At 40.8% G+C, this 13,690-nt stretch overlaps 1 protein-coding gene across 1 annotated transcript; it reads left to right on the top strand.

Annotated features, from left to right (window-relative positions):
- The first annotated feature begins 6,305 nt into the window (after positions 1–6,305).
- Positions 6,306–12,809, top strand: slc39a7 (solute carrier family 39 member 7). Its single transcript, XM_023796182.2, has 8 exons — positions 6,306–6,462; positions 7,336–7,787; positions 8,277–8,445; positions 9,131–9,211; positions 9,545–9,667; positions 10,037–10,156; positions 10,748–10,944; positions 11,476–12,809. The coding sequence occupies exons 2-8, from the start codon at positions 7,341–7,343 to the stop codon at positions 11,728–11,730; spliced, it is 1,392 nt and encodes a 463-aa protein (XP_023651950.2). The 5' UTR covers positions 6,306–6,462; positions 7,336–7,340; the 3' UTR covers positions 11,731–12,809.
- The last annotated feature ends 881 nt before the right edge of the window (positions 12,810–13,690 follow it).

Genomic DNA, 13,690 nt, shown 5'->3' on the forward strand with positions numbered 1-13,690 from the left:
TTTCATTCACAATATTATTACATATAACATTAAGGAGATACAACTGTCTGATATTAATAAAAATGACAGTTCCTCAACTAAATTTCAAAAATTGTAACTTTGAAATTGTAATTTCAAAAATTTGATTTTTGCACAAAATTTGCACAAAAACAACATATTGCGTGCTGATTAGTTTTTATATAAAATTAAAGTGATTTAAGTAAATAATGTAACTGATGTGAGATGGTTTTTCCAATTAAATTCAAGAAATGAACTGTGCTTGTGATCAGTAGATTGCTGATTGCTTTATCCTGGGGAAGCCAATCCTTATCCATACTTGGATAAATTCCAAAATTGAATTGCTTCTGTAAATAGAAAACAAACTGCAAATATTAAAAAAATTATCAGCTGTGGAAATCACCTTGGACATCAGAGCCTTCAACACAGATTATATAATTTTACATCACTGGAAAAGTAGCAACTTTGAGCCTCATAAATAGTAAGAGAATTGCAATAATACATTGAGAGGCTGTTAGGAATGTTCTACCTACAAAGTTAACCCAACTATCTTTTTACCTAAAAATGGAAAGGCTCCATTGTGTTTGAATTTGCTTTTCAGAACATATATCATTGTAATATAGATAATTTTTCCCAAAGGAAAAATTTTCTTTGTCCACTTTCAGGCCCAATGCATGCATGTAACCATGGTAGCCCTGGATTTAATATTTGGTCCCTGGTACCCATATGGGTCTGAGCAGAATATGGCAGCTGTCAGCGGCTGATGTCGTGCTTAAGGCTCAGCTGTTTCCTGTCTGTGTCAACAGCCAACCAGGCTCTGCCTCCTGATGAACAAATAATCTGGTGTTGACCATCGATGGAATTCAGGTTTAATGCCAAGTGTTAATTGTATGTTTCAGCACAGCTATAGGAAATATTTTAAGACATTATAGATATGACTAAGTGTATATTTCTTAAAAATTGCAGTTTTGCATAAATGTGTAAAAAATTATTGCATGTTAATTAAATATTTTTTAGTGTGCAAAGCACAACATCCTGGGACTTCATGGATAACAAAACGTAAAATTATAACATGAAGGTGGCAAATACTGAAACTAAGACAAGCACTTTATGTAAGATAAGCCAAATGTGTCATTCCCATTCCTTGGAAATCGCGACCCTGGTATACACACTGTACGATTTGAATTAAGTTGGATAAGAAACCAATTCTGAGTATTAAATGGCTGATATCTCAGTAGTATAGTAACCAGGGTAAACCTTAAATGTGTTTTAGTCTGGAAATTATGTTCCATGTTACAGTGAACCACACCGACCCTTCCATTTACGAACTTTAATTTGAGGTCCCCAGTGATATGTGATTATTTTAGTACACTCCTGACTGCAATTATTTATTGTCGGAATCAAAGATATTTTTCTGAGAAATATTAGATATCTTTCTTTGGACTGGGGAGAAAATATCTGACTTAGATGAACCCCTAGATGGACTTCATATGGGCAGCATCAAACAGTAATGTTTTGGGATAAACAACATCTTTTAAACAAAAATGTTTAAACTGACACACAGTTACCATACAAAGAATGAGGTGGGTTGAGTTGCACAGCATTTCCTTAACATGGTGGATCATTAACAAAAACGTAAGCCAAGTTCAGACCCGATTATTCCTAATTTGATAGTGTTGCATTTTCAACAAACCAATAGTACATAAACATTTGAGTAGGAAGAACTTGGTGATTTAAAAATAATCTTTTTCTGGATGATCTTAGTCCTGCATTATCCTTGCTAATTTAAGAATATATGCCATAGGGTTCTGTTATACGAAGCTGTCACATCTAAATTAAAAGGGAGTCACTTGAATTAAAATGGAAATGACAAACAGCTTAAAAGCAGAAATCCTGAATTCAAAAGATTTTAATTTGTGAAAGCAGTCATGCTTTTTTTTTTGCTGACAAATCTTTGAGAAGCAGCATATGATTAATAACTGGGCTTAGAATGTGAGTGCGAGACGGAGAGGACACAGGAGTGAGGGAGGAGAGGGAAAGAAAAGGAAATTTACCTTGAACTCTGGTCACTCTGTCCCCACGGCAGGACCGCTGATTGTGGCAGGGTCACGGATGAGGAGTGGGCTGAATTAAGGGGACCCCCAGGTCAATGGGGAAATGGTCAAGGGGGCTGCTCTGAGTAGGGGGGGGGGGAGGGGGGGCTGTCGGGGCAGATGTCTTATGTATGAGTGCCCCCAGGACGTTATTCAAATGTACCGATTAGCATTTTTGAAAGTTACCAGTGTTTACACCTCAGTCACAAGCTTAAAAATAGCTTAAATGTAAAGTGAATAATTTTAACAAGGATGTTTGCAAAAGGGGTATAAGCTTTAAAGCAGCTAGTCGGGGACCCTGCTACCGATGAGCTGTGTTAATTAATATATCACTTTTGTTGTGTTTTTGTGTGTGAACATGAATCCAGGTAAAATTCCAACAAATCACTCAATATAAAACATACAGAAAAACAAGAAAGAAGGTAGTTTTTTGCTAACTTGACAGTATGTGGGCAAGTGTACAATGTTACCCCTTTGATTATAAACATGTTAGAATGACTAGCAATTGCTAAACTTGCTAAGAAAACTGCATACCTTGGTCATGGGGCATCCTGGAGCTAATCCCAGGCATAATAGGGCACCAGGTATCCAGCCAATCACAGGACACACACTCATACACTATTGGAATCTTTAAGGCACCATTTAGCATACCTGCATATCATTGAACTACAGAATGAAATCTGCAGGACACAAGGAGTGCATGAAAACTCCACTTGCCCAGTGGAGACAAGAATCGAACCCCCAGCCATAGAGGTATGAGAGTGGAAGTGCCTATCCACTGGGCCACCCACCTTAGGCAACATGTTTAATAAATATATCAAATCAGCTTGCTGCCATGAAGTATTAATGAACAGTAATATAATGATGGAAAATGAACTCGTACCCCTTAAAAGATGCATTAAAACAAAGATTAATTGTATGTGATGGATTTTGTAGCCAACATGGAGCAGTTGCAAAAAACAAGGCTACCATCAGCAATAGCAGCAACCTATCCCAGTTCAGGTGCTTGGAATTATTAGGCATTCATTAAGTTTATCTGTCTTCAAACTGTTTATCTTAGTTAGGGTTGTGGCTGGGGCTGGAGCCTATCCCAGTCAGCACAGACCCTAGATGGGATGCCAATCTGTTACACCTACAAAGACAAACAAAAAAGACAAAGAATTCAGAGATATAATTTTGCCTAAACGCGTGTCTTTGGATATGGGTGGAAACTGTAAGTGTAAGGGCTGGGAATAACACGCATATTGCACAAACAAAGCGGAGGTGCGACATGAACCATTAAACACAGATATGTTAGGCAAGATTGCTACACGGCTGACTAAAGAACACTTTTTAAGATATTCAAGTATGCATTATAAAAAAGTTTTGTAAAAGGTAAAAACTATAGCCTACAGCTTGATTCATATGTGACTATCATAAGAAACTACTGTTTATCTGTCAAATATACTACTGCGTTGAGCATACACGGTTACTTGATTAAACTCGATTAATCGATTTTTTTTAAAGCATCAATTAAAAAATGCTTTCTGGATTACTCAGCGTAGTATAGCGGAGGACGGTATAAATAAAAAGAGCGAAATTCTCAGCTATGGGAGCACTTCCAATTATAAGTGAATGAATATACAGTCGTTGCAGAGCCTAAATATCACAACAGCATTACTGCAATAGAACAACTTCTTTAAAAATATATATTCACAGACTCACTGAATAATGCGACGTTAGCCATAGATAACTATAATCTATTTTTCCATTAGCCTCCTGGGGTAGTCTAGCCTATCTGTCATTACTTTGACTTAAATTATTTAGCTTGATCTAGTCCTGTCATTTAGCTGCATCTTACATAACAGCCTACATAATAACTATATAATATTAATTAATACAGGTATATTACATAATAGATGTGTATATTATTATTTGGTAAATACACTCACCTAAAGGATTATTAGGAACACCATACTAATACGGTGTTTGACCCCCTTTTGCCTTCAGAACTGCCTTAATTCTACGTGGCATTGATTCAACAAGGTGCTGAAAGCATTCTTTAGAAATGTTGGCCCATATTGATAGGAGAGTATCTTGCAGTTGATGGAGATTTGTGGGATGCACATCCAGGGCACGAAACTGCCGTTCCACCACATCCCAAAGATGCTCTATTGGGTTGAGATCTGGTGACTGTGGGGGCCATTTTAGTACAGTGAATTCATTGTCATGTTCAAGAAACCAATTTGAAATGATTCAAGCTTTGTGACATGGTGCATTATCCTGCTGGAAGTAGCCATCAGAGGATGGGTACATGGTGGTCATAAAGGGATGGACATGGTCAGAAACAATGCTCAGGTAGGCCGTGGCATTTAAACGATGCCCAATTGGCACTAAGGGGCCTAAAGTGTGCCAAGAAAACATCCCCCACACCATTACACCACCACCACCAGCCTGCACAGTGGTAACAAGGCATGATGGATCCATGTTCTCATTCTGTTTACGCCAAATTCTGACTCTACCATTTGAATGTCTCAACAGAAATTGAGACTCATCAGACCAGGCAACATTTTTCCAGTCTTCAACTGTCCAATTTTGGTGAGCTCGTGCAAATTGTAGCCTCTTTTTCCTATTTGTAGTGGAGATGAGTGGTACCCGGTGGGGTCTTCTGCTGTTGTAGCCCATCCGCCTCAAGGTTGTGCATGATGTGGCTTCACAAATGCTTTGCTGCATACCTCGGTTGTAACGAGTGGTTATTTCAGTCAAAGTTGCTCTTCTATCAGCTTGAATCAGTCGGCCCATTCTCCTCTGACCTCTAGCATCAACAAGGTATTTTCGCCCACAGGACTGCCGCATACTGGATGTTTTTCCCTTTGCACACCATTCTTTGTAAACCCTAGAAATGGTTGTGCGTGAAAATCCCAGTAACTGAGCAGATTGTGAAATACTCAGACCGGCCCGTCTGGCACCAACAACCATGCCACGCTCAAAATTGCTTAAATCACCTTTCTTTCCCATTCTGACATTCAGTTTGGAGTCTTTTGTCTTGACCAGGACCACACCCCTAAATGCATTGAAGCAACTGCCATGTGATTGGTTGATTAGATAATTGCATTAATGAGAAATTGAACAGGTGTTCCTAAAAATCCTTTAGGTGAGTGTATATTTTATGTATTGAGTAGTGATGAATGATATTGGAAACACTTCACTTTGCCATATTTGATTTTATTTTTTGTTTGATAAATATTGCGATATTTTTTTTAAATGGAGTTGGAAGTTTCAGACAAATAGAACTTAGGCTTTTATCTGCCAATAATAGTCTGTAAGTTGGTGGCTTCTGATTACTTACTTATGATCAAAATGGTCTCAGTGGAATCCAAAATACGCAGTGGTCTCAGTGGAATCCAAATTTTCGCCTCTTCATTTATTTGGTAAAATTTCTCACAAGCACGCCACTGAGTGAGTGCAACAGGTACCAAGGACGAAAATGAGTCAGAGAGCGCATGCAGTACTCAAGAAAAAGCAGCAGCGCTAAACCCCACAAGATTTTTAACATGTACTAAATAATCTTAAAATTAGAAAGTTTCGTTTTCCATGACAGAATAAAAATGTTGTCGCTTAACTTGTCTTAACCCTGCTGATTATATATATCGGTTCTTCGGATGTGACAATTGCATGTGCATAACATGGGGCATATAAACAATTGCCCGATTAATCGTCAAATTATTCTGCAAATTACTCAATTATTAATGTAATCTACAATGACAGCTCTACCACCATATGTAAATCTGCATTAATTCGTCTTCGTGTTTTCAGACACATTTAACTTTAAAACTGAAAAACATTACACAGTAAATCATTGGAAATACCCAAGTGATATGCAGAGATGTGCAACAAAATAAACAAGTATAAAACTTGTAGTTTTATGAGCATTGTTTTGCTGTGTGTATTTTATTCCTATTTTAAAAACGTGTTTATCCTCTAATATATACTACGTGTATTACATTAGCGTTACCAAAATTTATGCAAACTACAGTGACTTTATTAGCGATTCGAACATGCCTATAGATGCCCGCATACACATAGTTCTGTCTGGTTAGTCGGTCGAAGATTTGTGTTTCCGTTTAATTTGCACGCCTAGCATCCGGCTTCTTATTCAGTTTCAGGACAGTCAGCGCCACAGCCCGGGAAGATCTCGCGATGGTTTAGCGGCCGGCCTGCAGAACAAGCGGCTCGCCTTCGGAAATCACGCGAGACTGCATTGAGTTGACCAGATGCCACGTCTGAGAAAGAATTGATATAATGAAGTGGTAGCGTAGGGTGTACTAAAGTAGAAAAGGGTTCGTGTATTATTGTTGACTGTTTCTATCACGGGCTTCTGACTCATTGGCTGGTAAGTCAGTATTTAACTGGTCGGCAAAGCGTGCAAACCGTTCACTCATGCTTGCTAAAGTGCAACATGTTTGAGTGCTTGCGAGCTAGCTATCTCAGTTTACCCGGTTATAACTACGGTATATGCAATGAAAATAGCTGACCCAAAGCTTAGCTAGTGCTTTACTAGGAATGCGTTAACTAGTTTAAACCGAATATTATGCATCCCAGCTATTTAGCCCTATAACTGTCTATTTAAACACATACTGATACGTAGTCGTTAACTGACTATCTAGCTGCTTATTCATCGTTGACGGTTGCTACTAATATATATATTTCTTGGGTTTTCATAAATACTCTCCAAGTTTTATCTGGGGTATTTAAAAATATTGTCCTAATCCACGCTCCAAAAACGCGGCCATTGCATCTGTATGTTATAACTGACTCTTTCTGCACTCCTAATGGGGCAAAACACTTCTCAAATGCTTGAGGGTTGTGAAAGATTTTCCAGCCCCTTTTAGTGATCTTTGTTAGATCCCTGTTTGAATGTTCTTTTGCTTCGGATCTGTGTAGCTGACTGATTCGTAGGTATTCAATAGATTTCATCCTAGTTAGTTGCAAAGTCTGTATGTGTGTGTCAGAGATCGATCGATTTGCAGACTGCATTATCAGATCAGATTTTAATATATGCACAAATAGTATGGACTCCATTTCAAAAGATATTTACATGATAACTGTAGTATCATAATATAATCGGCAAGACTACTGTCACATTGCCTCAGCACAGTCCTAAACATTTAAAAGAAATGATGATAAAAAACAGTGTGGTTACTTTTTAGTAGCTTGTCTCACTCGGTTGCAAGTAGCTTAATGATTTTGTGTGTCCCTCTGCCAGGTACAATGGCCTCTGTACATCTTCTGATGCTTGCAGTGCTCTGCACATTAATGGTGCTGACTGTGGCTCACTCTCATTCCCATGGGGCTCACGGACACGCTCACTCGCACGGCCACCACGGCCACTCGCACGGGGGAGGTGGCTGCCACGGCCACTCTCACGAGGTACCGGGGGTGAGGATGCATCATGGCGCCAGCAAGTGGAGCGCCGAAGCTAATCTCCCTCCGCCGGAAGATTTGCATGAGCACTCGCACTCCCATGGACATGACCATGGCAGTGAGGAGCCCCACTATCACTCTCACAACATCAAGGATGAAGAGGACCATGGCCACGCCCACAGTGAAGCCCATGGCCACGCCCACTCTCATGACCACTCCCATTCCCATGGTGCAGAGCGCCCTAGGCGAGATGTAGCAGGAGAGAAGAGAAGCATGGTCGAGCTGTGGATGCAGGTACCTGGGGTCTTCTAGACCATTCCCAAAACTGATGTCCATGGAGGAGCTGCCCTATAAACATTTGGAACAGCCAATTTAATTCAACACTTGCAGAGTCATTTTCGTTTGAAAAGGTGTTTGAAAATATTTTGCTTACAGAAAGCTAAGGTGACTAAAGAACTGTTAAAAAATGTTTAGTTTGCTAATTATATTAAACTGAGAAAATCAGAATTGGCCAGGATCTGTATCAGCAGGTCAAACGTGGGGGGGGGAAAAAAAAGGCAATCGGGATCAGCCAAGGAAAATGCAATCACTGCATCCTAATTTTGTGTCATTTTACATATGCATTTTTTTTTATATATATTGATAGTGATGTAATTTTCTTTTAAATGCATATGCTTTTAAATGTTTTTGCCAAAAAAAATTGAAAAATCGAAGAAGAGTGGGATTCCTGAACATTTGTAAAAATCTTATTCTCTCTCTCTCCCTCTGCTCCGGCCTGACTAGGCAATTGGCGCCACCGTGCTGATCAGTGCCGCCCCCTTCCTCATCCTGTTCTTCATCCCAGTCCAGTCCAACACCGACCAGCACCAGAATCTCCTGAAGGTTCTGCTGAGCTTTGCGTCCGGGGGTCTGCTCGGAGACGCGTTCCTACACCTTATTCCACATGCTCTCGGTTAGTATGTCCAACGTCACGCAGTGCAGGGACGCTGTGAGTCAGTGTAACTGTAATGTAACAGTGATCTTCAGTAACGTGTTTATTTTCAATATTTTGCTGTTGCTTATTTTGCTGAACGTGAGCTATGGGAAGCCTGGCCTCACGACTTTGCATATGAGCGACGATTTTTATGAATGGTGGCTTTAACAAGTAGGAATGAATTTTGGTGTGGCTGATGTTTCTGGTGTGGTGGTTTGATCTTTGGGTGATTAATTCAGCTGCCAAATTTGAAGTTGCCTGTAGTTGCTGGGTCTGGACCAGCCAGCTTAATGCCAAACCTGCCCTTAACCATTATAAAATGACATGAGTCATGGTTAACCTGCTGATAATCAGCAAGATCATTTTTATTTTATACTCATAATCATTTTGGTATATAGGGGCCTTTAAGCACATTATTAGCAGTGAAGTACTTGGATGAAATCTGTGGTGGAGTCTCCATCTAGTGGCTATTCCTAACAATGCACATAGCCACTGTGAATTCCACAACATGTCATGCTTGAGTGTTCTGTACAACATAACATTCAATTGCAATTCAGACATCTTAAGTTTAATCAGAATTGCTTTGTAGTGGTTTGTTCTGCATAGTGCTATGTATTATCCCCATAGACTTGAGCTCTTTGCATTTTGCCATGTACCCCGCCAGAGCCTCACTCTCACCATGGAAGCGAGGAGCACAGCCACTCACACACCCCGGCAGAGTCACATGATCATGGTCACTCACATGGTAAGCTTCTCTTTTTTTTCCCTTCTGATTACTGTGCTGTATATGAATGGCTTGTGTAAAATACGACACCTGTAGCAGGGTGATACTTGTTTATGGTTTTATGTCCCTTCTGTTTTATATCTAGTACAGTTAACTAATTTTCAGTTATATACTGTAATTGTCATCTTCAGATGTTTATGATGTGAAATGCTGTCTGCCTGAAACATGATGTTAGTTATCAGCAGAACTGGATGATGTGAACAGTGATGCTCATGGCATGTTTCAAAAATCCCTCTTGCAGGATCTTGTCTCCCCCTGTGATCTCACTGATGCAGTACCATGTTTCACACTCAGGTGGCGCTCACGGTCACATGATGTCCGTGGGGCTGTGGGTCCTGGGTGGGATCATAGCCTTCCTAGTGGTTGAGAAATTTGTGCGTCTTCTGAAGGATGGACACGGACATGGACACTCCCATGGTAGTAAATCTCCTGCAAGATGTGGTCTTCAGCTGAAGTTCTCCACATTTCATTTTAAGGTTTAAAGTTCTCTAAAGTTTGACTGCTGTCAGAAATAGGCAGTGAATACATTGGTAGAAATATCACATTTCTGTCATGTTCATCTTCAAAGATGCTTTCGAACAAGTTGTAAATTACGTTGATATGGTTACAGCTCCAGATGAAACTACGAAACTGATTGGCTAGGAAGCTGCTGGTTAGATGTCTTTTGCACAGCTATTGGATGCTGACGACTCCATGTGACACAGCTTTTGAGCAACTCCCAATCAATGACTCATTAGACAGTAAATGTCATTGCAACAATCGTGCTCTTTGTTTCTTTAATGCCAGCTGCTCCAAAAGCCAAATGTAGTGATGGGGAGGAAGAAAAAGAGAAGGAGGGTGAGAAAGATGGAGTGAAAAAAGGCAAAAAAACAGGGGCTGAAAAGAAAGAGAAGGAGAAGAGTAGTGGTAAGTCAGCTGACAGACCACATGCAGCTCGACTCCACACCTTTGGGTTACACTTCTGTAGTAATTTTTCTGTGTGCTAATTTTTTTGCCAGTTTTTTTTTTTTATGTGGTTGGCTCCTTTTTTACATTGGCTCTGCAGAATAGAGAGGGCCAGGAAAAATGGGAATTGTAGTCCTTGGCAGAGGTGGACAGTTGGAGTCTTGAAAGTAAAAAAAATCCAGACCAAGATTTTGTTTCAACCAACCAGTTGAGTATAAAGAGTCACATTCACAGAGTCCTCAACTGATTGGTTGAAATTAAATCTTGGTCTGGATTTTTTTTACTTTCAGGACATGAACTTTCCACCTCTGGTCTTTAGTCAGTTTATATAAATACAATGACCTGAAAAAACACTGGCAATGATTTACTTTTACTATGGGTCAGAAGGGCAGGATTATGTATTTTCAGGTTTATGAAACTATAATTTTGTTTGCCAAAATAAGGTCATTACGACAGTATTTGCTTTTATTTGTGAATGATTTTCCTTTATCAACTTCACTGCCAAATAAAACTCTTTTTGGGCTGTGACTCTCACTGTCCTTGTGTCTTCAGACATCAAAGTGTCGGGCTACCTTAACCTGGCGGCCGATTTCACGCACAACTTCACGGATGGTCTGGCCATCGGCGCCTCGTTCCTGGTGAGCTCTGGGGTGGGAGCAGTCACCACCCTCACCATCCTGCTGCATGAGGTGCCCCATGAGATCGGCGACTTCGCCATCCTGGTCCAGTCAGGGTGCACCAAGAGGAAGGTACGTGGTCATCGGCTAGACATACTGAGGGCAAAAGCTAATCCCATTTAGAGTTTGCACTTTGCGTTTTCTTGGGGCGGAGTGCGGCTCAGCGGGCTAAGCCTCTCTGCCTGTGTTTGGAAAGTCGCTGGTTCAAGCCTCAACAGAATAGTCACATGTCTATGGGCTCTTGAGTGAGGCCCTTAACCACCAGCTCCAGGGGCGCTGCATGCTGGCTGACCCTGCGCTGTGACCCCCAAGCTATGGAGAGCAAGATAGGGCAGTCGAAAAGAGAATTTCCCCATGGGGATTAATGAAGTATAATTATTCTATTCTAAACAACTTGCTGTCACTTTGACACCTGTGGTTGGTGACGTTATGGTCTATGACATAAGTTGTCACCAAAGTAGGATTTCTCTGTCCTTTCTTATGACTAGAGTCCACAAGAAAAATTTAATGATGGATGTGAAATAATTGAAGTTTTGCAATATCCTGCTGATGGTCAGCCTGTTGCACGGTTGCCATGGTTCCTGATTGCCCCTCCCCCTCCAGGCCATGTGTTTGCAGCTCCTGACAGCCCTGGGTGCTCTGGCGGGCACCGCCTGCTCCCTGTTTGCCGAAGGTGTGGGGGCCGCCGCTACAGCCTGGATCCTGCCCTTCACGGCAGGGGGCTTTGTGTACATCGCCACGGTGACGGTGCTGCCTGAGCTGCTGGCGGGGCGATCCTCCCTGGGTCAGTCGGTGCTGGAGGTCCTGGCTATGCTGCTTGGAGTGGGCATGATGGTCCTGATTGCAGAGTATGAGTGAGAGGGAGAGACGGAAGAGTGGGGGGTGAGGAAGGAAGGGGGGGTGGGTGAGAGAGAGAGAGAGTGAGCTGAGAGGGAGGGGTCTGTGGGATTAATGACACCTATGTATGTAGGTAGGTGGGGGATTCCATATATAGAGACTGACCAGAGGTCCATAAATGCGACCAAAGGAAACTGGGAACATGGTGGACTCGGTTCACAAAATGGCCGATGCTGAGATCCAGGGATATATTGCAGGATTGAGGTGTGCGCAAACTTGAAATGGGTAGTTTTCATTCTACCAAGTGTTTTGGCACAAGTGACAGTCACTGTGGCAGCATTAGGGGTCCTCATGCTGAGCCAGAGGTGGCAGGGGTAGATGGGAATTGTAGTTCCTAATCCGGCCATCTGAATACCATGTAGAGTGAGTGACCAAAAATATTACAAAGGATTTACTATTTTTGCCTGTGTGCAAAGGGCAGGGTTATATATTTCCAGGTTAGGCCTTTAACCAAGCCTGTTTGCTGACATTAGGTCATTTAAAGCATCAGTCAAACCAAGCAGTGGATATTTTTGCTAGATTATTGAATTGTTTTAAAAAAAGATGTATAGAATAGACTTCTTTCTAGTGTAAGTTGAGAATGCCTGAATCTGGCAGCATGTTATTTCTTTTATACAGTTTATCATTTTAGTACAGTTGGCTTCGACACCCTACCGTTTGGTGATGGTCTTTAGTGTCTCACAGCTTCAAAAAAACTGGACTGATTATTGTCTAATTGTCTTCTGTAATCATGTATCGCTACATCGTGACCCGCGGCTTCAGCAGGCCAAACGCCTGATTATATGACACTGACATGTAGAGATGTTTGATTTTTTTGTCTTACCTATTTTGCTCAGTGTTTTAATTCTTTTTTTGATTTTCTAATGTTCACGCAGAATGTGTGCAACACTTTCTATGTTTTCAATGTGACCAGAATTTACGTTTTTTTTCTTTCTTTCTTTCTTTTCAATCTTGTGGAGAGTGCAAAATTGATGCTCATGGCGCGATACAAACTCCCACTGCACTTAACCAAGAACTGAAATAAACCACTAGGAAATGTACCATCGGTGGTCCACCAAGTTCATTTGTTTTATTAGCTCACCCGGGCAAGCTCAAATGGTCGGTCAGACAATCGATGCTGAAGTTATCGACTGTAAATCCATCCACCCTTACCCATGTGACGTGTGTGTGTGTGTGTGTGTGTGTGTGTGTGTGTGTGTATGAGACAGCAACCACAATTTAGTTTTTGATGGTCAGTGTATTAAATGGATGGGAGGGAGATAAGAATGAGCTTGGGAAGCGAATGAGGTGCTTTGTTTCGCATTGATTTTGTGCTAGAAAATAAAAACTATTAAAAATATAAAAGTGTGTGTGTGTGTGTGTAGGGTGGGGAGGGGGGTGGTAGAGTCCCATTACTGTCTTAGAACTTTGTTCCATGGTGTAACAGTTTGCCATTTGGGCAAATGAGGCATAGCCTGTGGATTGGAGTTAAGTTTTGTACAGGTGATTTGGATTAACCACAAGCTGGAAACTTTAGATCACTGTATTGAATATTCAGTATCAAGTTTATACATTTAACAAACTCATTTCTGCCAGAACACCAGTTCAAAACTAGTAGTGCAGTGAAAATTAGCAAGAAGACACTAGGTGTTTTATAATATGTAGCCACAATGCCCACTGTCAATCTCATATTTCTGTGAGTCAGCTATGTGTGAGTGATATCAGACCTCTATCCTCAAGTTAGGCAAGCCAGTCAACTTTGAAGTTGAAAAAAAAGAATAATTGAACTAAAAAGATTGTGGAATTCTGTCGTATTCTGTATTAGTGATCACTACATAAAGGAGCATTTTGTTAAATTCCCATCAGTAACCACCATATGGAACAATTAAATTAAATTAGACTTTATTAGGTTATATCCAAAAGAGCCTTTGGATCCATTAAT

This window comes from Paramormyrops kingsleyae, chromosome 23 (assembly GCF_048594095.1).
Source record: "Paramormyrops kingsleyae isolate MSU_618 chromosome 23, PKINGS_0.4, whole genome shotgun sequence".
In the NCBI taxonomy this organism is placed as follows: Eukaryota; Metazoa; Chordata; class Actinopteri; order Osteoglossiformes; family Mormyridae; genus Paramormyrops; species Paramormyrops kingsleyae.